This window comes from Erpetoichthys calabaricus, chromosome 17 (genome assembly GCF_900747795.2).
Source record: "Erpetoichthys calabaricus chromosome 17, fErpCal1.3, whole genome shotgun sequence".
NCBI classification, from domain to species: Eukaryota; Metazoa; Chordata; class Cladistia; order Polypteriformes; family Polypteridae; genus Erpetoichthys; species Erpetoichthys calabaricus.
In genome coordinates, this window is record NC_041410.2 from 97,720,495 (window position 1) to 97,746,493 (window position 25,999).

General features: G+C 44.7%; 1 protein-coding gene across 2 annotated transcripts in view; it reads right to left on the reverse strand.

Moving 5' to 3' along the window:
- Positions 1-25,999, reverse strand: part of LOC114667844 (potassium channel subfamily T member 2) — a 191,458-nt gene that overhangs the window by 45,130 nt on the left and 120,329 nt on the right. For both annotated transcript variants that reach the window (XM_051920531.1, XM_028823348.2), the window contains exons 10-15: positions 22,015-22,109; positions 10,759-10,939; positions 9,612-9,776; positions 8,821-8,957; positions 8,446-8,509; positions 6,182-6,290 (exon numbers count right to left, since the gene is read on the reverse strand). In XM_051920531.1, coding sequence (XP_051776491.1) covers positions 6,182-6,290; positions 8,446-8,509; positions 8,821-8,957; positions 9,612-9,776; positions 10,759-10,939; positions 22,015-22,109 — 751 coding nt within the window. The remainder of the gene's footprint in view (positions 1-6,181; positions 6,291-8,445; positions 8,510-8,820; positions 8,958-9,611; positions 9,777-10,758; positions 10,940-22,014; positions 22,110-25,999) is intronic.

Consider the following 25,999-nt stretch of genomic DNA (forward strand, 5'->3'; position numbering starts at 1 on the left):
TGGTCTCCTGCACACACTCGCGCTCCTCCTCCTGCTGCTCTAAAGCCTGCTTTGCTCTCTGCTCACACCTCTGGCTAAGCAGACTGCCTGTTTGTGTCTCAACTTCTTCCTATAAAACTATTCCCAACTTTCCTGGCCAGGAAAAAAAAAAATTCTCCACAGATTTGTCGAGCTTCTTCACGCTTGTACTTCAATTTCATTTTCAATCTGACAGCTGAAAATGGAAAGTGGAGATGAAAATGAAGAAATGATGCTCACCGCTGGGAGGCTGAATGCTTTGCATCAGCTCTTGAATCGCAATCAGTGTCTGCAGAGAGGGCTTTGGCACCACAACGCTTGCGGTAAAGGCAGCAAACAGCAGGGGGCACCCGTGTATCGGTCACAAGCGCCTTGTGAAGGAAAGCCTTTCTAAATACCTCAGGCTGACCCCCTTCTTGGGGTGCAGGGGGGGATTCCGGGATTGTCTGAGCCATTTCAGGTCACAAATCTTCAGTCAAGTGACACCTCCGGTGATGGGGCCTGATCGGGTGACGCGTTTCGCCATCGCTGACACTTGTGTGCGGTGAACTCTGCTGCTGCCCACAGGATTGATGCAGAGGAGTAAAGGGGGCACTGGACCCACGCATGATATTTATAATTGGAAGTGCACTATAGACAAACTTACAGAATGCTGTCTTCTAATATAGCGCCTTTCATACTATGCAGAAGTTCAAAGCACGTTAAAGTTAGAAGGTTCAGAAAACATTTGGATGGATAGGTGAACGGAGAGTGCGTCGTAACAGACTGCTGGTGTCCCACCCAAGGTCGCACCTGAATGATGAAGACGAGGGATTTGATTTTTTGAATGGGTTCAGAAAATGGATAGACTGATGGGTGGATGAATGGCATGTGCCTTGCAATGGACTGGTGGGGTCCAATCCAGTGTTGGCATCTGCACTGTGCCTGATGGTAACCTGAGAGCCTCTGGTTCTTTGAGATTCTGGATTATGAAACTGAGGTTAAAAAATGGATGGATGAACAGATGAAATCGTGATGTCCCACCCAAGCTTGGTCACTTGTCTTGCACCCAAATGCTAAAGACGTAGGCAAAAATTGTTTGAATTGGATTCATAAAATGTGAGGATGGATGGACAGATGGATGGATGGGTGGATGGAATGTGTCTTGTGATGGATTAGTGGAGTCCCCTCCTGGGCTGGCTCCCATCTTGCATCAGAATGCTTCAGACGTAGGATCTGATTTTGTTTTTATTAAGTGGGTTCACAAAGTGGATGGATGGATGAGATATTGTGAGTTGTTATGGAGTGCAGTCCCACCCAGGACTGCTTCCTCTCGGGCACCCAAATGTCACAGGTGGGCCGATTTGTCTCGAGGCTTAATTAAGGTAGGCAGGATCAGAAAATGGGTGGATGTACAGGTGGGTGGAAGGAGTGTGCCCTGTGATGGATTTGTTTACAGTCTTCACCCCAATGCTGCTGGAATAAGAATCTGTTTTAGAGGAGTCTGAAATGAAGCCAGTGGGTTCAGCAAATGGTGGATGGATAGATAGATGGATGGACAGTGCCCAGTCACTGACTGGTGCCCCACTGATTTGCACCTGATGGTACCATGAGAAGGTCTGGTCCTTTACTACTCTGGATTGAAGGATGTGGGTTCAGAAAATGGATGGATGAATGTGCCCTGTGATAGACTGACATCCCTTCCAGGATTGGTTTCTTTCTTTCACCCAAATGCTGTAGTGGATTCTTCATAAGTCTGAATTGACGCCAATGGGTTAGAAAAATGGATGGAAAGGTAAAGCAGCGTGCTGTGGGGTGGACTGGGGTCTCGTTTTAGGTTGGTTCTTGCTTAAAGCTGATGGTTTCATAAGAAGGTCTGGTTTCTGATGGCCTGAACTGAGTTCAGTAAAAAGATGGATGGATGGATGAATGTCCACCCACGACCGGCTCCTCTCTTCCACCTGAATGCTGCACAATTAGAATGTGATTCTTCAAGAGTCTGAATGGAAGCAAGCAGCTCTGGAAAGTGGGAGGATGGATGATGGATTGTACCCCATGATGAACTTTAGTGTCCCTTTCAGAATTGTTTCCTTTCTTTCATAAAAATCCTACCGTGGACCACAAGTTTAAATTGAAGCAAGTGGATTCAAAACAAACGAGATGGATGACAGAAAGGAGCAGGCCTGGTGATTAACTGGAGTCCAGTTCAGGGTGGGCTCTCACTGTGTACCTGCTGGGAATTCAAGAAGGTCTGCTTCTGGATTATTATGGATTGAAGTAAGAGGGCTGGATGGATGGATGGATGGATGGGTGAAGAGGTGGATAATCAGGATTCTGAAAAGGATGGATGGATGGATAGATAAGATGCCATGCCCCATGATGGAGTGGTTCCTGTCCATTGTCTGAATGCAGGATGCGACTCTTCATGAGTGTGAAATAAAGCAAACGGGTTTTAAAATGGATGGATGGGTGGGTGGACAAAGTGCCCTTTTTTCACTCTGCTATATGTCCCATAATACAACATTTAAAAAGAGACCGAGGAGAGCAATGAGCACAAACTCAGTTACGGTACTGACGTGTGATGCAGTCCACTGGGCGCAAGGCACAATTAGAGAGAAGCAATTAGCCCTGTGCTTGGGCTCCACACTATGCCGACAGCTCTGTCACATCTGCCAACAACAGCACAGCGGCTTTAGTGAAACAAAAAAACAAAACAAAAAAAACGAGCTTTAATTAAGAAATGAGTTTGAGATAAAAAGAAGTCAAACTGCTGGAATGGTGCCGGAGACGAGCACGTAAAATGAGCTGCAACACTGTCAGGAAAACAGCAAGGATCAAAGATTTGGCTGAAGAAGGGAAAGGACAGCTGTGCAGTGAAAACTTAGGACCTTCCTTACGCCTCCCTTGCTCATCAGTCTGGATTTCATTTGGATTACTGCTGCGTGTGGCCAGCAGGGGGAGCCCTGGGCTTAGACTTCAGCTCTGTTGTCCCAGAGGTTTCGGCACCTCACTTGCTCGCTCTCTCTCGCTCTCTCTCTCTCTCTTTATCTCTCGCTCTCCTATTTGATGGAAGACGCATGGATGCTACAAAGATTTTATTATTTCCCCCCAGGATACCCACCCCCACAAAGACATTGGCACAAAAACAAATCCGCTTCTAGGTTTAGATAAACAGGATAAAAGGCATCTAACAGGATCTGATGGGCTCTTTTATTTCAAACTCCGATAAGCCTTAAATATTTATTTGGGCTGAAATCAGTTTTCCTCCTGATCTTGTGGGATAGAATGACACTACCTGCAGCCTGCTCTTTGCCTCAATCCCTTAAAGGGGGCACTGATGCTGACCAATTCAGACAGATGAGGTACACCCACTGAGATGTTGTATCAATTAGCCAGACTGACAAGGTGCCTTAAATTAGATGCCACTTCTGCAGGTGACGCACCGCACCCCGAACCCCCAAATATGCCACCAGTTCAACTAACGAGTGAAAAAATGAACGAACTGTCGATCTCTTGATGCCTTTAATTTCCATCTGGTTTATACCTGCTCATATGCTATAAACTATCTGGCCCAGCCCACTCTTCATCTAGCACTTACATCTCAGCGTCAGCTGATTGAAATGAACCCAACATGAGGTGAAATGCAGTTTGTAATACCTACAACATCACACACCACATGCTCCCTTAACGCCATCATTCTCAACACATGTACTAATAAAGGGCATTGCACTTTTCATTCCAACAGAGAGAGCACACAACCAGCACTTTATATTTGTCTTTCATATCTAACTAGATTTGTAATCCTACCCACTACGCCAAGGCTCCAACTATCTGTTATACAGTCAACTTCAGCTCTGTCCATCAGGGCTTCAGGGACCTTCATATCTTGGCCTGGTGTTATTTCAGACCATTTCGGTGAACAGTCTGGACGAACCTCTTGAGCTGAATGGCTTCTACATTTGTCCCAATTATTCTGACGTTCTAATGTCTAATCTATCCATCTGTCATGTAGTTCTCTTCACATCCATCTTCCTTATATTGACTCACATTAATTATATAAACTATCTGGGTCAGTCCACTATTGGTGTAGCACTTAAGTCTAAGTGTGGAAGTGTGAGCGAATAGAAAGGAATCCAACAGAGTTGAACTGCAGTTCGCCAAACCTACGACGCCACTCGCCACCCACTCACTTATGGCTAGCATTCTCAACACGCCCACTTGCAAGGCGTCTGTCATGTGTACTTGCACAATGCAGTGCATTTTTTTTATATTCTAACTGATGGCGCACACAACCAAGTGCATCTTTTTAATATGTCTTTCACATGTATCTATCTAGCTTTATAATCCTGCCAACTACACCAAAAGTCCATGTATCTGCCATATAGTTAATTTTAGATCGAATAATCTATTATAGAGCACCTTTCATGTCTATCTATCTGTCTATTATATAGTGCCTTTCAAGTCTGTCTATCTATGTATCAATCATAGATAGATAGGAATGACACTATATCTTATGTCTTATTTTAATTCTTACTTTGTCTTTTATTTTTCTTTTCTTCATCATGTAAAGCACTTTGAGCTACATTATTTGTATGAAAATGTGCTATATAAATAAATGTTGTTGTTGTTGTATATGATAGATAGATAGATAGCATAGCTGGCAGAATTAGACAGGTAGATAGATAGATAGATAGATAGATAGATAGATAGATAGATAGATAGATAGATAGATAGATAGATAGATAGATAGGAAAGGCACTATATCTATCTATCTATCTATCTATCTATCTATCTATCTATCTATCTATCTAATCCTGCCAACTATGCCATCTATCAATCATATAGTGCCTTTCTTATCTAGCTATCTATCATATAGTGCCATTCCTATCTATCTATCTATCTATCTATCTATCTATCTATCATATAGTGTCATTCCTATCTATCTATCTATCTATCTACCTAATCTATCTATTTAATCCTGCCAACTATGCTATCTATCTATCATATAGTGCCATTCCTATCTATCTATCTATCTATCTATCTATCTATCTATCTATCTATCTATCTATCTATCTATCTATCTATCTATCTATCATATAGTGCCATTCCTATCTATCTATCTATCTATCTATCTATCATATAGTGCCATTCTTATCTATCTATCATATAGTGCCATTCTTATCTATCTATCTAATCCTGCCAACTAGGCTATCTATATATCATATAGTGCCATTCCTATCTATCTAACATATAGTGCCATTCCTATCTATCTATCTAATCCTGCCAACTATGCTATCTATCTATCTATCATATAGTGCCTTTCATTTCCATGTGGCTTATATCAGCACATATTTTGACTACCTGGACCACTTCACCTACAACATCACTCATCACACGCTCACTCAAGGATGTCACTGTCGACACATCTACGGTAAGACATTCGTCACATGTACTAACACAAAGCATTGCTTTTTTCATTCCAACAGATGGCACACACAACTAACATTTATATAGAAAAGACAAATAGGAAATAAAAAATGCTGATAGAAGGAATACTTAATCACACTGGAGTCCAGTGACTGTCACAGTGATCATCTGACCACAGGGGTCTCAAACTTGGGTCCTGGGATGCCAGGATGTCCTCTTTATATCTGTTGATGAAAAGCGTTATTTATTTATTTCCATGTTTTATTCCGGCTCTCAATTTTCTATATTAATGAAGGCGAATCACCAGAACATTTAATGGACTCAAATGAGATTAGTACTCCCTCTGTCATTCTTTTTTTATTTCTTATTATTTTTCATTTAAAATTTCTTTTATTAAAGGCTAGTTAATCTGTTGCCTCATTTGCTACAGAACTCAGTGCTAATGTTTGTGATGTGCCATTTGTTAGAATGAAAAATGCAATAAATTTTATTATCTGATGCATTACATAATACATGGCAACAAATGCTAACACTGAATACGCCTAGCAGAGTGCAACTGAGGTCTCTTTACTCTGAGGTGATGATCACAGTCAAGGCTGGCACTCCAGGTGTCAGACATCAGATGAAGAGCAGAGAGGGCACACCAGAGACCAACGACCCCTGGTACTACACACACAACTTTACGTCAGAACACGGCAATTTCAGATGGTGTCACATGGGAGTCTGTGTGTGCATGGGAGAGAATGGGAGAAGGTACCTGCAAACTTGACATGGAACTTGTTTTCTGGCTTCAGGATTTGGACATAGAGGGGACAGTTGGGAGCAAAGTCCTTCACGGCCCAGGCCCTCAGGATGGTCTGATGATCCTGTGGAAGTGGAAGGTGAGGACTGAGTTAGAACATTCAGACAGACAGCCAGATGTCACCCGCCCCCCCATCACTCAGAATATGAACTGATTTTAAGGGCACTGGAGCAGGGGGGCACCCAAAAAAATATGAACTAATGGGGAACATAAAGGGTGCTCATTAACAGCAGATGATAATTATGAAATATAAAGGGAACAAAAAAATAAAATAAAATCTTCAGCTTGAATGCACCAATAATTAAAAAAAAAAAAAACATTACAAGGTTTAATAAAATTGTATACAGTATATTGTACATATATACACACACACACATTAAATATATATGAATGGTACCATATAAACAATAGCTATCAAAGTCACTATAGACAGTGTATGTATGTGTATATAAAGTATATATGTATGTATTACATATATAATATCATCAAGATGACAAAATAAATTTCAATATCAAAAATAAATGTGTGTATATATACTGTATTATATTATATATTAGTAGAAATAAATAAATAATCAATAAAAAGTGAACTTATTTAAAAAGCAGACATCATTCATATCATCTTCCTGAGCAGAGTTGATTCTGGCACCACTGCCTACAAGTTCAGAGCCAAGAAAGCCTTCCATTCCCCCCCCCCCCACACACACACACACACACACACACACACACACACACACACACACACACACGCGCGCGCGCGCACACACACACACGCACATAATCTGATCCCCTGATGTGCAGGTCAGCATCATTAACCACTGTGCCAACCTAGCAACTATAAATATGTTTTTTTTTATAAAACTTTTTCATAATTAAATTCTGTAATGTAGAATGAAATATACTATAAAATATGGTACGAGATGCCTATGCCATATACAGTATATTTGCATATTAATTAATAACCATATACAGCACTTAATAATTTAGTAGGTATTGCCCTTATCCTATATGTTTTCTAAAGCCAGTTAAGAAGTACAGTGAAGCTGGGGGGTGCAGAGACTCTTCTAGCGGTATGGTGCACAAGAACCCGCCCTGGACAGGTTGCCGGGCTGTCACTGGGCACACATAGTCACACCCACATGGAGCCGGCCCAGAACACCTGGACAAAAATCCACGCAGACAAAGGGAGAACATGCCATCTTGGCGCAGACTGTCACTTGGCTGGTGACTACTGTGCCATAATAGCTACTGTATGATTATTACATAAAATATGAAATAGTTGCAAATAAATCAATTTATAATAAAGTATAAAATTGATGAATAAATATTACTACATAAAAAAAGACATGAGGGGCACAGTGCTTACCATACATCTTTGGAGACCAAGGCCCAGTTCCTGGTCCCATCACCAGCTGTGTCGAGTCTGCATGTTCGCCTCCCCCATCCCCAGAGTGCTGTGTCTGGTTGACTGGCAATTCCAAACTGACCCCGTGTGCCCGTGATGGACTGGCACCTTGTCCATGGTTAATCCCACCTTGCACCTGATGCTATGATGATAGTATGTGCCTCCTGTGACCCTGGGCTGGACTGAGTGCTATACCATCAAGTATTATGTGTGGTACAGTTCTTGCATATGTCTCTGGAGTCCCAAGTCCAACTCCTGGTCCAGACACCATCTTGGTGGATTTGGCATGTACTCCCCTTGTCCAAGTAGGCTTTCCTCCCACACAGCTGTGCATCTGCACAGTTGACTGGTGATTCCAAATTGTCCCTGTGTGTGTGTGTATGTGTGTGAGAGTGTGTCCCAGGATAGACTGGCACCTCCTCCATAACTGGTTCTTACCTTTCACCTCCTGACACTGCTAGGATAAACTCGGTCCACTCAGCCCTGAACTGAATGAAGTGGCATCATGTTGCTAACTGGTATATAAACTGGCACCTCTCACTCATACTTCAAGTTCATGACACAGATTCCTGGCACTTTTAACCCTTTATAGCCTGACAGTATCTCTAAAAACCAGAAGCTGGAGAACTCCAAGTGTTAATCCTGGATGTCAGGGATGAGTGTTTGGATATGGAGGCCTGATGGACCCCTGCTTTTGCACAGACACACAGCCACAGTTTCCTCCACCCCAACTCAGGATATGAAGGGTTAAAGCACCTTGTAATGACAGCACGGGACAAGAAGGAGAGAGAAAGAGAGAAGAAAAGGCAACGTACTGCTGCAATGCGGTCCACCTCAAAGCGGTTACTGAGGATGAAGCAGGCCTCCGCGTCATCCATCCTTCAGGAAGTCAACAGGAAAACAGCGTGGGCGCGGGCAGGACATGGGCAGGGCCCCAGCAGGTTAGTGGAAAAGACAAGGGCTGAAGGTTAGTGGGTTTGTAGGCGACGGGTAGCTGCCAGCGAGAGTCAGAGGTCTGTGGTCAGTCATTAGTTGGCTCTCGCCAGGCAGGCACTCTCATTTAGTCCATTCACAACAGCATCTGTTACAGCTCAAGAAGGGCCACTGCTACTCTTTAATAAGTGATTAACCCTTCGATGGCACACTGCCCACCTGCCCCCCCCACCCCCCAACATGACCCGGTGCCTTACTTGGCTCGCATGAGGTCTTGATCCTTGAGTGCTGAGCCTTGAAGGTAGATGACTCTTTGAGACCACAGAGGAATCTGCAGCACTCTACGAACCTGGACGTCCATCTCTGTGGGACACAAGATCACCACGTAGTAATCCTAGAGGACCATTAGTGACAGTTAGATGACAGAAATAAACACACACACTGCACATGTAGCGCCCGTGCATCCAAGATTCCTGGCCAGAAAGTTCATTCACTTGACACTCATGGAGTGTCCAAGTCAGAGGGCGTCATCTCAGGAACATTCTAGAACACAGGGGTCTTTTCAGGGAACACCCATACAGTATTGCCAAACACAAAGAGTGATTCTTCTTGTCAGCTCAAGAACACCCACAGGGGATCAAAGTGAGTGAGTTGTAAAACACACCAAGGGTCACTTGGTAAATCTGGATCACGTGCCACATGGCTGCCTAATAACTCGAGAACTTTGAGACAAGTGTAAATCAAGCTGTATCCCCCGTGTCTCTACATGCTGATTCTAGAACAGCGTGTCATCAAAATGAATGATCTGGAATGTTGTCGAGTGCACTTTAACTCTAAAACACTTTTAGAACTCACTACTGCATGTACTAACATTGGCATCCACCAACGGACCACCAGCACAAACCCTTTGGCACAAAGTGCCACTCTGAATGCCAGTTCCAGATTACATAAAGCACGTCTCTGCGACACTCTTAATGCCATCCTTAACAGAACCCATGGAGAGACCTTGTGCTCCACCTTAAGACCCCAGTGCCAGTACCCCCATTACCTGCAGCCTTGGGTGTGCGTAGAACTCGTTGAGGAAGTCCATGAGCAGGTCGATCTTGAGGCAGCTGACACACAGGACCACGTGCTTCTCCGTCTGGGCTCGGTAGCGGCTGTAATTCCCTCCGGATTTCTGCCTTTCCATCCATAAGAAGGCAAGCTGCTCAAACTGCGGGCAGAAATCATAAGGGGGGCACATTGGTTATTCCTTGATCCTGCTTTTCCAGAGCATCATTTCCCATGCCTGGAAATCTCCATCAGGAGCTTAACAAACACAAACCCTTCGTGTCCTGTAGCGTCTTTTTCTAAAAGCACCGTCACAGGGAGCTGCAGCCTTTCTCAACAGGAACCCACCACAGAGTGACCAGCAGTACATCAAGGAGCGAGCACACACACACACACACACACACACACACACACACACACACACACACACACACACACACTCAGCTTGAGCCAGCAGTCACCAAACCCGGGCCATCTCTGGGATGTAAGAGGCAAACCAGGGCAGACATGACACTTCAGTCCAGGGCCTTGGAGTTCTGGCTGATTAGGCACACCACTTACAGAAAGATGATCACAGTATATAGCGCCTTGCAATGCTTGGTTATACATTGCGGCACAAGAAGGCAAATCATTAATGGGTGAGACGCCACCTTGAAACGGACACAAAACAGCAGGTCTACAAGGAGCTTTGACAAGACGAAAGCCAATTTGACACAAAGGGTCCATGTAGAGTGGCCATTTAGTGACAATGGGGGCTTTGGCATTTAGTTAAGAAGGGCTACAGCCTCAGTACGACCACCGAAGTCAGCAGGGATTCCCAACTCCCTTGGGGTCTTCCCTTCCTCCCACTTGTGCCCTCCTTATAGCTACACATTCTCTGCTAAGTGGGTGGGCTGCTGCTGACACCCCCCACTTAGGGACCATGTCTATTACATCATTCTTAAAGAGTTGCCCTCTGGTGGCCCCCTGGAGTATTTACACTCATGTTATCAGCCCCTAGCATCTCTATTCTAAAAAAAAACAAAAAAAAAAAGTATTCGGGTCTCCATGGTGTAGAGGCCACCTGGACCACCTGAAGATGACTTTCAGCCCACCAGGGCACTCAGACCAAGTGTTTAGCTAGAAAAGAGAAGAAAGACACCTACCTGGATGGGCAGAACTATGAGAGCCACGCAGATCATGATGACCACCAGGAGCTGGGAAGGCCAGATCTTTGGGGTGACATCTCCAAAGCCCACCGTGGAGAAGGTGACGATGCAGAAGTACAAGGAGTCAAACAGAGTCAGGTTGTTGCCCGCTCTTTCCAGGTGCTGAATCCCACAGATGCTGAAAGGGAAGCAGAGCAGGACATGCTGTTATCTTATGAGCGGTCACTGGTTGGTCAACTCCACACTGAAAGGTGGAAGTGGGCAAAGCTGACCTGGGAGGTGGAGAGGAGGAGAAGGGAATGAGACTGCATGGAAGGATGTGCGTTTATCTCATTTTTGGAACCTCTGTGGAAGGTAGTTGTATAAATAAGGCAGTTTTATTTAAAAGGGACTTGTGTCGGTGAGGTTGTGTCTGGGGTTGGGTGATCTTGGATGCCTTTTTAATGTCCATAAATGAGATCCAGTAAAGGGATGGTGCTTAAAAAAAAAAAAAAAAAAAAAAAAAAAAAAAGATGAGGAAATCCCACTGCTGACACCATGCATGGCCTTGAAACTCAGGTCATCTGCCAGGGATCACACTGCTGAAACGGTAAAGGGCCTTGGCACAGAGTCCAGTAGGAAAAGGTCAAGTGTCACAACATAATCAAGCCCACTTCATACACATTATGGTCACAGGGGGTTGTAACCTATCCTGGCAGAATCAGGTACATGGCAAGAAACAAGCCTGGACCAGACCATTAAAAGGATGTTTATGCGCAGACCCTCATGAGACCGATTTGGAAAAGAAGAAGTTTGGTGAATGAGACGAGATCATTCAGTCCACCAGGCTTGTTAAGGTACCCAGTAGCAAAGCATCCTCCATGTCTCATCCAGGTCCTCTTCGACTGTCACATGTACCCAGTACACTGTAATAATCAACATGCAACACTTCCCTCCTGCTGTAATTGGTGAATGGAACTGCCTGACCTTGAAACGTTTGTCTGCCATACCTGAACTAACCACCTCTCCTCGACATGACAACTACAGCGCCCTCTAGTGTCAGAATGTTGATAACTGTGATTACACTGCACTCCAGTGCCTGGGCTCTCTTACTGATGGCATACCTGCCTGGCAGCTACACTGCCCCCTAGTGTCTGAAGTGTTACTGATTATATCCCTGACTATACTGCCCTCTAGTGTTTGAATTCTGTTATTATTGTCATATGTTCAGAGTCCAGTGAAGTCCTTTACTCACATGTACTAATCGTCATACATCACATTGTCACTCTCTGATGCCATGACTAGTGGGTAGAAGTACGTCACCTCCAAACTTCTGTCATGGTTTCTGCTTTAACTCCATGACTCAGACATTTGGCTCCGAGGCTAGGGATCTGCACTGGCAATCGGAAGGTTGCCAGTTTGAATCCCGTAAATATCAATGGGGACTCTGCTCTGTTGGGCGCTTAACCTGCAATTGCTGAGCACTTTGAATAGTGAGAAAAGCGCTATATAAATGCAAAGAATTATTATGATTATTATTTGCTCTCAATTCCCACAAGTCTTTGTGTGACAAAGTACTTCTTGTCTTTACTATTAAATGCACTTCCCTGTCGTATCCACCAGGTGTCCTCAGGTATCGATCCCCTATTTATGGTTTTTATCAGATAAGAAGCCTGTTGTGGAAAAGTGGTGGGAAAACAGGCGTCCCCAGACAAACACCCACACTGACACAGGGTGAACATACAAATGCCACAGAGATGACGGCCATGTTTGAACCTCAGTATCCTATGACAAGGTGTTATATAAAATAAAGTTTGGAGCAGGACTCCAAGGAGTCCCATCACTGCTCCCATGTCAACCTGAGTGAGCCCCAAAGTGGACTGTTAAACGACAGTGAAAGGGAAAGTCAATTTGGTGAGAAGGTGAAAAGAGAACAGATGACAAATAAAAGAGGCGAGTCCTGAGGGAGCAGCGTGTTCAGCTCTGGAGGTGACAATACAAGTTGGTCTGCACTTTTGGGTTAGCTAAATCTTCTCTGCATGAGCTGCCATCATTTTTAACGTCACCTGTCCAGGTCACCTCACATTTCAAACTGACGTGACTCCTGTGGACTACTCAGCATTGGCTCATTTTTTTTTTCTTTGCTGTTGTTTAAAATGTCTTTCTGCCCGGGCACAAGCTTGCATGGCCCACACTTCTCTTGCACACCACCCCTCCGCTACAATAAAAAAAATCAGTTGTGGTAAGAAGTTTAGAATTCTACTCCTAGCATAACCACAATTTTCTGATGTCTGCAAATGGAAGGCCATGGAATACATCCAGTTGTTCAAGTCCATGTCTGGAGATTATTCAGGTAAGGAAGGCAGAAGATTCAAGGTAAGACACTTCTACTCACTAAGGATGGCGCCACCCAGTGGCTTCATGTTGACCAGCACAGACAAGTAGGAAGTCCAGTGGACTCAGTACATGTGACCAAAATGACCAGAGGAACCTATCAAACCCCTCCCTGCGGCTGCCACTGAGGCATCAAGTGCCCTGCCATCCTTCTGCTACTCAAACATCCAGCCCCACCCAGCTGGCTACCCCTCAAGCATCTAACTTTGACCAGTGGGCTGCCACTGAAGCAGCTAACCCTGCCATGTTTCTGCCACTCAAGCATCTAGCAGCACCCCCAGTTTACTGCCATCCAGAGATCCAGAACTGCCCATCTGGCTGCCACTCAGGTATCTAACCCCACACAGCCTGCTGCCACCCAAGCATCTACCCCTGACTAGTGAGCTGCCACTGAAGCAGCCAGGCCTGCTATCCCTCTGCCATTCAAGCATCTAACCCCATCTCAGGCCTGCTGCCAATCAGGGATCTAGCCCGGCCCATCCAGCTGCCACTTAAGCATTTAGCCCCATTCCCTGTCTGCTGTCACCTGGGCATCTAGGCTTACCTATCTGTCTACCACTGAAACATCTAACCCCTCTGACCAATGGGATCCCACTGAAGCATCACTTGCTCTGCCATCGTTCCACCACTCAAGCCTCTAACCCCACCCAGCCTACTGCCACTCAAGCAGGTCACAGCTGAAGGCTCCATTTGCACAAAGAGGAAAGGGAATGGGACAAAATTACAAATAATACAAAAAAACCACGAGCACACAGCAAACAAGGGAATGGAGAAGAAACGACAAAACTGACAAAAACCAAAAACACGAAGAGAGACATGTAAACCTATCACTTTCCCAAAGAATTCCGGTAGAAAGAACCCCCCTGACCCTGGCCCTGTAGCGCTGTATCCTCAGTTCAGCTGTCGGCCATCAGGACAGCACAAATCAAATCCCACCTTACCTCACCTTAACCTCTCACTCTCGCTCTCTGTGCCCCCTCCTGATTCCTCTTTTAAACACCTGACTGACACACCAGACTCTGCCGGACGCCATCGAGCCCCCCATTTCCAAGCTTTTTCTGCTGCTGCATGAAGACTTTGAAAAGATTCTCACCTTCACCAGAGCGCCATTTATGAAGAGCCACACAGTGTGTCACAACTGTCACTTATGTATGAAGCCCCCTTTAATTTTTTCTTGGGTTTCCGCGAAGCTGCAATATTCATCTTGGTACTGCAATGGTGGCTTTAACACCCAGGGAAATCAAACTGGATATCGAGCTTTGGTTTAGAAGTTACATACCGCCTGTACCACAAGCCTTTTTTGTTTTGGAGATCGTGTGGCTACTTGGTGGATTACGGCGTCTGTTTCCAGGTGGATTTCCCATGAAGCTGTGGGGCCGAACTGCTTGTGTGACACACCGATGTAAAGATCATCCTGAAATATCCACAAGCATCCCAGATGGGACCAAACTTGGCACACTCCTTAATTAAACTTTGACTACTGCTATACTGAAACAAAGCTCTGCCCCTCGACGCCGATTTGTGCTTTTCGATTCCGGCTCGGACGTTCCCCTCTTGTTCACTTTCGGTTTCGACCCTCGCTTTGCCCTGTTCTTTCCCCTGATTCTCATCACGTAATCGTTTTCACTGACCGCCCTTTCCACAGCCAGGACACGGTGCGAGTGCGTAGGGCCAGCACAGCATGCTGATTTTCCGCAGCAGTGTTGTGATTGCGTTTAGTTTTTATTTTATTTTGCGTTATCCTTGGCAGCGTCCTACTATTTCTGCTTTACTGAGTAGTTATGTGTCACGGAGAATTCCTTTATATCGTTACATTTCATTTTAAATGATCCATTTCTGATGTTTGGGCTCTTGTTGTTCATGGGGGGCACCGTCCAGTTTTTGCTTGTTGCTGGGGGCGGAGTGGCTCGTTGCTAGGGGCGTGGCCTTGGATGTTGTGTTGTGTGCATAGGCGGAGTTTTATGCCCAGGGATGCACGAAGTTACTAAAATAAACATCCAAAAAAGCGTTGTTTTTATCCTCAGAAGTTTATATTAAGCATTCGGTCAATCAATGAATACGATAATTAGATTAATTAATAAATGAATTAAACTTCCACCAGCGTTAAAACTGAGAGACGTTCTGCACCACGTAACTGGCGGACTGGTTTACTGCTTCAACTTTATCTGGAGAGCAGTCACTTCAATCTTAAGGTTTCATATTTGGTATTCTGCTCTTTAACACGTCAAACTGCCGCTGCTCCTACAGGGCAAACTGATCCTCAGGCAACCTTTTAAATGGCCGCCAAGTGGCACACGTGTGTGTTGTGCCTGTGCGAACGGCAGTGCAGCGCTCTCAGCAATCCCAGGAGACCTCTGGCCACGCACACGTTTCCTTGAATTTGTTTAAAAATTAAGAATGCGTTTATTTTATCACAAGTACAATAAGCAGACCAAATAAAAAAGCGTTCTGTTGCGTCAATCTCACTAACAGAACTTGTGTACTTTTTGAAAATGTTTGAGTTTTAAACGTGTCATTCTGAGATTCAGGTTACGTCGTCATTTTATTTTATGAACAATTGAGCATATTTAGTGACTTGGGCTATGATGTAAATAACGAGCAGGCCGGTAGGGGGGTTCATTTTTATGGGTCATCCAGTGCCTGGCCTGAATGGTGCTGTGATGTCATCTGCATATCTAAATACAGCCCCCCCCTCCCCAAACCCATCATAAGCAAGGAAAAAGTCCCCCCCCCCCAAAAAAAAAGACTACAAAGAGCCTACTAATCATAACAAACGTGTCCAGGGCTGACTTCCCTTTTGTCGTTTTCTGCTCTTTTCTAAGTCATATCCACCAACGTTGAGTTTTCTCTCTTTTTTATTTTTTTTAATGAATAATGCAGCACATTTTAAACTACCATCCAGAAAATCGTGGGAAGGGACCCCCGCGTCGCAGTCGAGAAGCACCTTGTCTTTCATATCTTTGAAATAAATAAAATAAAACAAGCTTTTAGTGAATTTGACAAAAGGCTGACACCAATGCCTCCCCAGCACTTCATGCCGACTGCTAGAAAGATAAAAAAAAAAAAGTAAAAAAACAAAATGGGAACAAAATCCCAGGACCGAGGAATGGCTTCTGATAGAATGCAACTCAATGGTGACCAACGTTAAAAAACTCTTCCACATGTCCATATGTCCGTTATCTCATTCAAAGCACAAGCATTTTTTGCTAAATAGATCCTTCCGGAAAAACATCATACATAGGAAACCCATGGGATGAGCTTTTTGAATTGAAGATCTGCCTCTCCCCTCATCCATTGGTCAAGAGTCTTACCTTCAGTTCACAAAGCCAATCCCACGTTTCCTGGGTGTGATGTGTGCAGATTTTTCTGGAAGGATCTACTTAACTATATTTAGCACATAAGGCGAGTGTTTTCCACATTTTGAGCATACGACTGGATAGCTGACGTGGATCATGTGACTCGAGTAACACGACTTTTTAGTTTTTTTCCCCTCCCACAGGCATTTTTCACATCGTTTACCACTGTATAGCATTGGCCACCATAGACTTCTATTCTGTTGTAAACGTTTATCTTCATTTGGCCTGAAAACATGAGATTAAAATTTTTTCTCAACCATCACAGTCGAGTGCGACTGTGCGGCATTGTTTTGTTTTGGTTTTTTTAATCACTTTCTCCAGATCACGGAATAATTTTATCAAGATCTCAAGAAAACGAAGCTGAATCTTTTCTCCTGGTGAGCCTGCAAACACAGGACAACAACAATGGCAGCACCCGTTGAAAACTCCTGTGACACATACGCCTTTTGTGAATCACGCGTTTCTGCTAGTGATGTGACCACATCGGGTTGTCTGTCGCATTAGCATTGCTGATTATTTTTGGGCGAACCCGCCTTAAGACTTCATTGTGAGTTTACCATAGCTGTCCATGTGACCAATGTAATTCAGTCCCCTTAGTGACCCATGTCATGTGTGTACATCACAGGATTGCTATCCAGGCTCCACGGAGGTATGCAATGCCACTCCGGGACAAGAGGGGGCGTAGTAACTCATCTCTTTTTCTCTCCACAGTGCCAATAAGGCCTGAGAAGCCCCACCCCTTCCAGTCCAGATGGTATAAAACTGGGGGACCCCCGAAAGCTGGAGCCACTCTATTGGGCATTTTATGTCAGACACCTGGCAAAGTGAATTTGGCAGCGATCGATTACCTGTTAATTTTCACATTTTATCTCAATATTAAATGTCGTCGCCCGGTTGGCATCACCTCCTTCAAGTCTGTCACTCGTCCACACCCACAATCCAGCCATCATACAGTATCCAGTAAGCTAAACCTGAAGCTGACATTTCAATTTCGTCATTCCGTTATCTCATGAAAACACTCTTTTGTTTTGTCGAGATCTTGAGAAAATGATTCCATTCTCCAGAGAGCATAATAAAATAAAGAACTAAAGATATTGCACTTCCTCAAGGAAATTATTCCATTACCTTGAGAAAACAATAAAACCATAATGATACTGCACGTCCTCTCAACTTCATTGGGTAAGTAACAAATGAAAACAAAAATACAATCGAACTTTTGGGTGGCGTATCCCTTTAAACGTACCCCACACGTGCTCCATGGATTACAGACCTGGCAAAATGGCCATGCAGCGGGAACCACCTGGCAGATTTAGGAAAAGGGGGACGACCAAGAAACACACAGAGCAGAATAGTCAGTCAGAAGGAGACGGAGGCTGTGATAGATGACTGGGGACGCTGGAAGTCGCCTGCTGCCCAAAGTGCATTCCTGGACGGGAGGACTGAAGCTGCTACATCTTCACACGATCAGTTACATCAGGGCTCGCCAACTCCGGTCCTGGAGGACCACCGTGGCTGCAGGTTTTCATTCTAACCCTTTTCTTAATTAGTGACCGGTTCTTGCTGCTAATTAACTTCTTTTGTATTCATTTTCATTGACTTGCTCTTGAATACTCAGACCTCTTAATTGTTTCTTTTTCCTTAATTAGCCGCCAAACAATAATGAGATATAAAATGAGACAAAATATGACCAGCAAACTATGACCATCATACAATATCTGAAAAGAAGGAAAGATGAAGGTCTCAGGAATGCTGATCTGCTCAGATCCCCAAAACACTTTAACAGCACTCTTAAAAAAAGAGAAAATCAAAAAATTTCGCAGATGTCTGCTATTGCACCAGGACAGCAGCAACAAGCCATGGAATTAAAGAACTTAAAGAATTTAATTAACAACGAGAATCAGCACCTAATTAAGCAACTGGTTGGAGTTGGAGGCCCTGACTTTGTTGATCTTCTGTTGGCTCCCTCACTTCACACTTCATTTCTGCTTGGGTGCCATTTAAGGAACAAAATAAGGCAATTCAGAGGAATGAGGAAGAAATTCAGTGGAGCAAATCTTAAAAAACAAGTCAATTAAGATTAACTCAAAAAAAGTTAATTAGCAGCAGAAACAGGCCACTAATTAAGAAAAAAGTGAGAATGAAAACCTGCAGCCACAGTTGTTCTCCAGGACCGGAGTTGGCGACCCCTGAGTTACATCAGCGCATGTGAGCACAGAAAAATGGCAGCGATCACTGCATATGTTATCCCTCGGTGGAAGTCCAAGTCCTAGTGTTAGTAGGCTTCTTTACAAGTAGACCCTAGCGCAGGGGTCTCCAACACGTCGCTCGCGAGCTACCGGTAGCTCGCCAAAGGGATAATGAATCCTACATAAATTTGAAAACTTGATTAGTCAAATTAGGAGTGGGCAATATTTCCAAATAATCATATCACAATCCTTTTAACACAAAATCACGATCCACAATCTGAATTGCAATCTATCTTTGCAATGTGGCATCCGGAATCAAACTCATCTTGACCTAAGTAACACTTTATTTTAAAGACTAGGGGCGGATGAAGTGAGCTGAAGACGTATCTTGACAAGCAGGAGGTGGGGGGTTTAAAAATCAGCATGAAAGACAAGGAGAGCTGGACAGGAGAAACAACAGGAATGGGCTGTCCGACTACCAGAATAACGTTAGAGTGAAGGCTCACTAGACGTCAAATCCCTTAGAGTCATCGGGACAATGGGCGACAGACAGAGTCATCCCCTTATTAGATACTAGCTGACCCCCACGGCTCTGCCCGTGTCATAGTGAGACAGGACAAACTTTACAACTCAATAAACAAACAGGTATTGTTAGCTAAGCGGAGAGTGAGGTGCGCTCCAACATGTAGCGGGAGGTAGAGCGATTCGAACGGAGGCTGGCGTGTGAGTGACTAGGGCCCCGCCCGGCTCCCCAGTCCTGACGTCACGCTTCCCCTTGGCCCGCAGCCTCTCTCTCGGATTTGTGCAAATAAATTGATGCCGCAGTCTCTGATACTTAGTGTGATGAGAGAAGTCACAAAATCAACTGGAATGTCCAAGCAAATTATAGAAAAAAACCTGATCGAAATCCATGAAGTAGTTCTCTCGTGAAAAGCAGACAGACAGACATTGGATTTTATATATTATAAATGAGTAAACCTTCAAAATAATGTGCAGTTAAAGTCTCAACAGCATTCTCGGCACTTCTGGAGCTTAGTAGAGCCAGATAACTATAAGAATCTTCACCAAGCAGCTCTGAAAATGTCTGCTGTGTTTGGGTCTCCGTCCCTCTGTGAGTCTGACGTGAATGTCATGAAATTGAAGTTCAGAACACGACTGACAGACGGACATTGAAATGACTCCAGTAGAGTGAACCTCAGTGGCTCCACTCCACCAGACACCTCAGTGCCAGTCATCCGACTAACTAAAAAACACAACACACATGCGACTGGACCTGTGAATAAAGTGACACAGTGACATGTGAGTGACATGTGACAAAATGACAAAGGAAGAAGTCAGATCTGTGGATTTGGAATTGCATTGTTTTGTTTTAATTCAACAGTGTGAGACACTCTAGAAAATGCATACAGACATACAAAATGCACTTGCAGGTGAACTAAATATTTTTTTGTGATGTTTTAATGCAAAATGTGAGTTGTGGACACAACATTTTGGACACGTTCAGGCAAAACAAGCTTATTCAGTTGAAATAAGCTATGAGAATAAACGTTAGAAAACATGAGTAGCTCTCGGCCATTTTCATTTTGTAAAAGTAGTCTCAGGGGGGAAAAAAGGTTGGAGACCCCCTGCTCTAGCGTTACGTTTATGAACTTGTAAGCATGAGTTAAATATGTCACTGTGCTCTGTCACAAGCCATCAACTAAAGCAGACGGCCTGCTAGTAGTTTGGGACCCACCAGGACTGGGGTTTGGGGGAGGGGGGGTCAATAAGAGAGGCAGATGTTCAAATAAAAAAAAAAAAAAATGTAATTTTATTATTCTGTGATAGAGGGAAAACAAAAAAAAACAGTTACTGATATAAATGGCTGCACAAAAAAAATATATAATCCTGTGACAAAACAAATCTAATTATGAAAATAGAATACATAAAATACAGAGGCTCTTACCCTGATACATACCGTGGAGATTCGGACCCGGACACAGACAAGCAGATACAGAATGTCCCAAAACACACACACGCGTTTATTTACAGGTGAACACCACAGTGCACAAAACAGCAATAACAACGCTCTCTTTTCGCTCCAACTCCTCACTCACAAGCTCCATCCTCTTCAGACTCCCAAGTGGAGTGAGGCGGACTCTTTTATACGGCACCCGGAAGTCTTCCAAGTGCTCCCCAAGTAACATCCGGCAGCACTTCCGGGTGTGGCGGAAGTGCTGCATACCCTAGTTGCAGAGCTGCCCAGGGGTCCGGTGGCAGTGACCACCATACAATCCAGGGTGGCTGCCCTCTTACGTTCCAGGGAAGATTCTGCCCTTCTCGCGGCATCCCAGTAGGGCAAGGTCCCTGGACGTCTGTCTCAATAGGCAGTCACTTTTCGTTCATGTAAGGGTCTCAGCAGCCTTAAAATAAAACAAAACTGGACTCTGTCATAAATGCGACTCCTCATAAAAACAAAAATCTCAGGAGCCTAAACTGCTGCTTAACATCAACCACCAGCTCAGCCACCAGGCGCCTCTTAGCCTGGGGTACCTCGCACACCCCTACCCCTTCTTCTCAAATCTCTCCGAATGATCGTCGTCGTGGCCACAACTGTACTTTTAAAGGCCTCTCCGTTCCCCTGGCCAGCCTGCCTAAACATAGCGAGATACCATTCTGGGCCTGCCGGGGGAATCACACACCTTGTCGCCTGGGACTTTTTGGTCAGGTAGACAGAAAGTCCGAGATGAGGAAGGAGGACTCGCTTCTCCTGATGCTGCAGAGCGGTGACAGATTAGCACATGCAAGGCTGAATTTCATTGTTCTTGACTCAATAAGGCCTACTTTAAAGTGCCTTTCACATCAATCCATCACTCTGTTATACAGCAGCTTCTGTATTTGTCCATCAGTAATCCTGGCAGCGGGTTTCATGTTGATCAGCACATACAAGGGAATTGCGCCGAGAAGGATCCTATAAGCCTATTTTATAGCACCATTCACGTCTGTCTCTTTACTTGAACACACCTGTGCCTTGCCTCTCTCTATTATATAGCACCTCTCATATTTATTTATCACTAATCCCAGTACCAGAGAGTGGCGATGCATTGCATGCTGATCAGCACATACGAGTCAGAATTTCACCGGACTTGTGACAATAAGGACCCTAGGACTGATCAACCAATAAGCAGCTCTTCGATGGCTTACAGGCACTTTTATCTGGTTGAATGATCGTTCCCACCCCCCAAAAGGTAAAGTTGTTGGATGGTCTTACATTTCAAGCCCCCTTTACCCACGAGGGATGAGAATGCAGGCGGGAGACGAGCTGCAGACAGACACGCATGCAGACAGCGGGTACTCACCATGTAAACATAAGACAGACGAGGGTGCAGATGAGGATCAGGACCTGGTTGAACATGGCCGAGTGTGTTCTCTGAATGGCCCGGTGAAGGTCGTTCTGAAACACACAAACCACTCGGTTTACTTGTGGCTTTGGAGAAGCACATTGCAGGGTAAAGGTAAGGTGAGGTGACAATGGGAGGGCCTGGTCAGAGCTCAGCATTTCAAAGCCACTGCTGCAGGGACCCAAACTGACCAAAAACACACCTGAGATCAGCAGGAATGCCATGAGCGCCTCGGTCAAGGAGAACTCCAATTAGTACTGAGCTCAGCACCTGGACACAGCGGAGACTGCAAGGCGCCATACTGACCAGTAGAGATCACCTCCATGACATGTGACTGCTGGCCTCAGAGTTTTATGGCTTTGCTCAGGATGAAAACCGAGAGCTCATCGGTCCACCAGCACCCCGGATCACATCAGGACAGCCAAATGAAAACAGAGTGGACTGTGGGGGGCACAACCAACCACACAATACAATAATACAATAGTAACAGAGGGCACCAGTGCCGGTGGCACGTTAGTGGACAAACAGGTAAAACAGTGCTGTCTGCAGGGTAACACGGATAGGGGCGAGGAAGGACACGCGAACATCACAAAGACATTAAAGCCCACAACAACCTTCAACACCAAAAAGTCAGGTGGGGCATCTTCAAGGAATTACGTCACTCTGGTGGGCTTGGCATGGTGACGTGACCAGATGTGAGGTGAGCTGTCAAAAAGCCAAGGGTCCACCTCTCAGCCATGACTTCCAAAGAGGTGCTGAACTGCCATCCGACCCGCTACTCAAGGTAAAAGAGGAATCCAAAGCTGCCCTGCTCTCGGAAATTCAATACCCTTTTGGGAATTTGGCTTCGTCTAAAAGCAGCAAAGAAGATGGAGCAGACGGAGAAGTGCAACGAATATATGAGGTTCTGAAGAAGACGAAGAGCCGATCAACCTGCTGCTGTTGTCAACTTCCTGCCATTCGTCACAAATTGAAGCTATGATAAGGATCAGGGCACATTACACAGCAGTATCAATCTGATATATAGCGCCTTTCCTATCTACCTAGCTATCTGAGTACCTTTCATATCTGTCTATTTATAGTGTCTATTCTATCTATCTATCCTTTATATGGTACATTTCACATCTATCTGTCAGTCTATTATATAGTGCCTTTCATATCTATCTGGCTTATTATTTAAACTGTTTGGCCCAGTCCACTATTGCTCTAAAACTTAAATCTATGTTTAGAAGCATCAGCTAATTGAAATTAATTTAACAGAGTGGAACTGCAATTCACCATAACCACAACATATGTCTGTCTATTATGTATAGTGCCTTTTGTATCTATCCATGAGGACTTTAGGGACCTTCAGATCTCGGACTGATATTATTTTACACAATCTCCATGAATCGGATGGGCGAGCTTCCTGAGATGAATGGCCTGTTTTCATCACACTGATCTATCTATCTACCTACCTTTCATATCCATCTGGCTTACACTGATTCACATTATACAATCTATCTGACCCAGTCCACTATTGTAGCACTTATATTTAAGTGTACACCTGTCAGCTAACTGAAATGAATCCAACTGAGGTAAAATCCCGTTCTCCATACCTACGACGTCAGTCGCCACCTGCCCACTCAAGGGTGTCATTCTCAACATGCCTACTCCAAGGCATTTGTCATACTTACTAGTAAAATGCACTGCATTTGTCATTCCAACAAATGGTTCATACAACCAACACTATCTTTTAAATAGTGTCTCTCACATTAATCTAATTTTGCAATCCTGCCAACTACGCCAACATTCCATTTATCTGCCATAGAGTCACATTTTTTTCTATCCATCAATTATAAAGTCTTTCCTATCTGTCCATCTATCTATCTGCAATGGTAGCACTTCTGCCTCGTGGTAAAGAGATCACGGGTTCACATCCCTGATGCTCCCTGCGTGGAGTTAAAACATTAGAACACTCGAGACGAGAACAGGCCATTCAGCCCAGCAAAGCTCGCCAGTCCTGTCCACTTATTTCTTCCAAAAAAAAACATCAAGTCGAGTTGTGAAAGTCCCTGAAGTCTTACAGTCCACCACACTACTTGGTTGCTTATTCCAAGTGTCTATCATTCTTTGTGTAAAGAACAACTTCCTGTTTGTGTGACGTTTCCCCTTCACAAGTTTCCAACTGTGTCCCCGTGTTCTTGATGAACTCATTTTAAAATCACCGTCTCGATCCACAGGACTAAGTCCCTTTATAATTTTAAACACTTCAGTCAGGTCTCCTCTTAATCTTCGTTTGCTTCTTCCAGTCTTTCTTCATAACTCATCCCCTGTAGCCCTGAATCAGCCTAGTTGCTCTTCTCTGGACTTTCTCTAGTGCTGCTGTGTCCTTTTTGTAGCCTGGAGAACGAAACTGAACCCAGGACTCCAGATGAGGCCTCACCAGTGTGTTATAAAGCTTGAGCAGAACCTCCTGTGACTTGTACTCCACACATCAAGGCACTATATAACCTGACATTCTGTTAACCTTCTTCATGGCTTCTGAACACTGTCTGATAGTTGATAGAGTAGACTCCTAAATCCTTCTCATAAGGTGGACTCTCGATTTTCAGACCCCCATTGTGCATTCAGACCTCACATTTTTACTTCCTATGTGTAATTCTTTACATTTGCGGACATTAAATTTCATCTGCCACAATTCTGCCCAAGCCTGTCTGCTGTCCAGTTTGCAAAGCATTCGAGTAGTGAGAAAAGTGCTATATAAATGTAAAGAATTATTACTTTTATTCTATCTATAGAGTGCCTTTCCTATCAGTCTATCAGATCGTGACTCCTTTTTGATGGGCTCCATAAGATTCAACCTCCTGTCCCCCCCAATGCTGCCCTGCATGGCCACACGGGCTGAGGTCCCTCATCGTGTAAACTCTTTCTCGTCTATCCAGGGAGCCAATGGGCGATTCAATGGGGACTGGACAGGCCATCATTGTCCCACCCTGAGGAAACAGCTCTGGTGTAAACAAGAGTTCAGACTCCTCCATTCCAACTGCACTCCCCGAAGGGACATCACGAGCGCCTTTTTTGTTCAATTTACTTTATTAACATTTTGTCAGTTTTTACCCCAAAGGTCCAAACCGTCATCCAGACTGACACTAAGCTGGTGATTAAACTCAGAACTTCCTCATTAATAAATCCTAGAGGGAGCCATTCAGCCACAGGCAGCATGTTGCCTCTCATGAATAAAACAAGGAAAAAGTCGAAATCTGATTTACAAATGAGAGGAGCGGCGTGAACACAGCGGAGGTGCAGCTGCCTGGCCTCACCCTTTAAATGTCACCTTGTCCCAGATGCTTAGCAGCTGGGGTGACTTGCAGCAAGTGACTTAATCTGGGCTGGGTATGTTCTGGGCTGTGCCAACCTGCCCAGCATGCGGAGTAAATGAATCAGCTTCCATGGTGGGATGCGTCCGAGTCTCAGGCCTCCCCCAGTATGTCCCCTCTGTGCCTCTTGACTTCTGCTCCTGGATGTGTGCTCATTCTTTTGTCAACTCACGACAATATTAAATGCCCCCCATAACACTCTGCACTAGTGCTGACTTTGAAAGGCACTATATACAATCATGAGTCGCTTCATGGACTGATGAGTTTGGCAGACTCCCTGTAAGACCTTTAATGCTTAGCCAGGTAGATGGTGGCCACTCTTAATCACTTTGTGCTTTCTCCCACCAGGGTGATTGATCTGGGTGGGCTGCATGACCACTGTGAGCACTTGTCAAAGTCGCCTGTGGCGTGCAGGCTCACCAATCAATGCCACCATCAAGCTGTTCCCTCTAATGAACTTAATGATGGCGGCCATGGAGACGACGCTCCCCTGCTTTCCATCGATCAGCCACCGTCCTCCCCTCCTGACTTCACAGTCCCTGTCATTTTAACTGGCACCATACTACATGATGGGACGAGCAGTG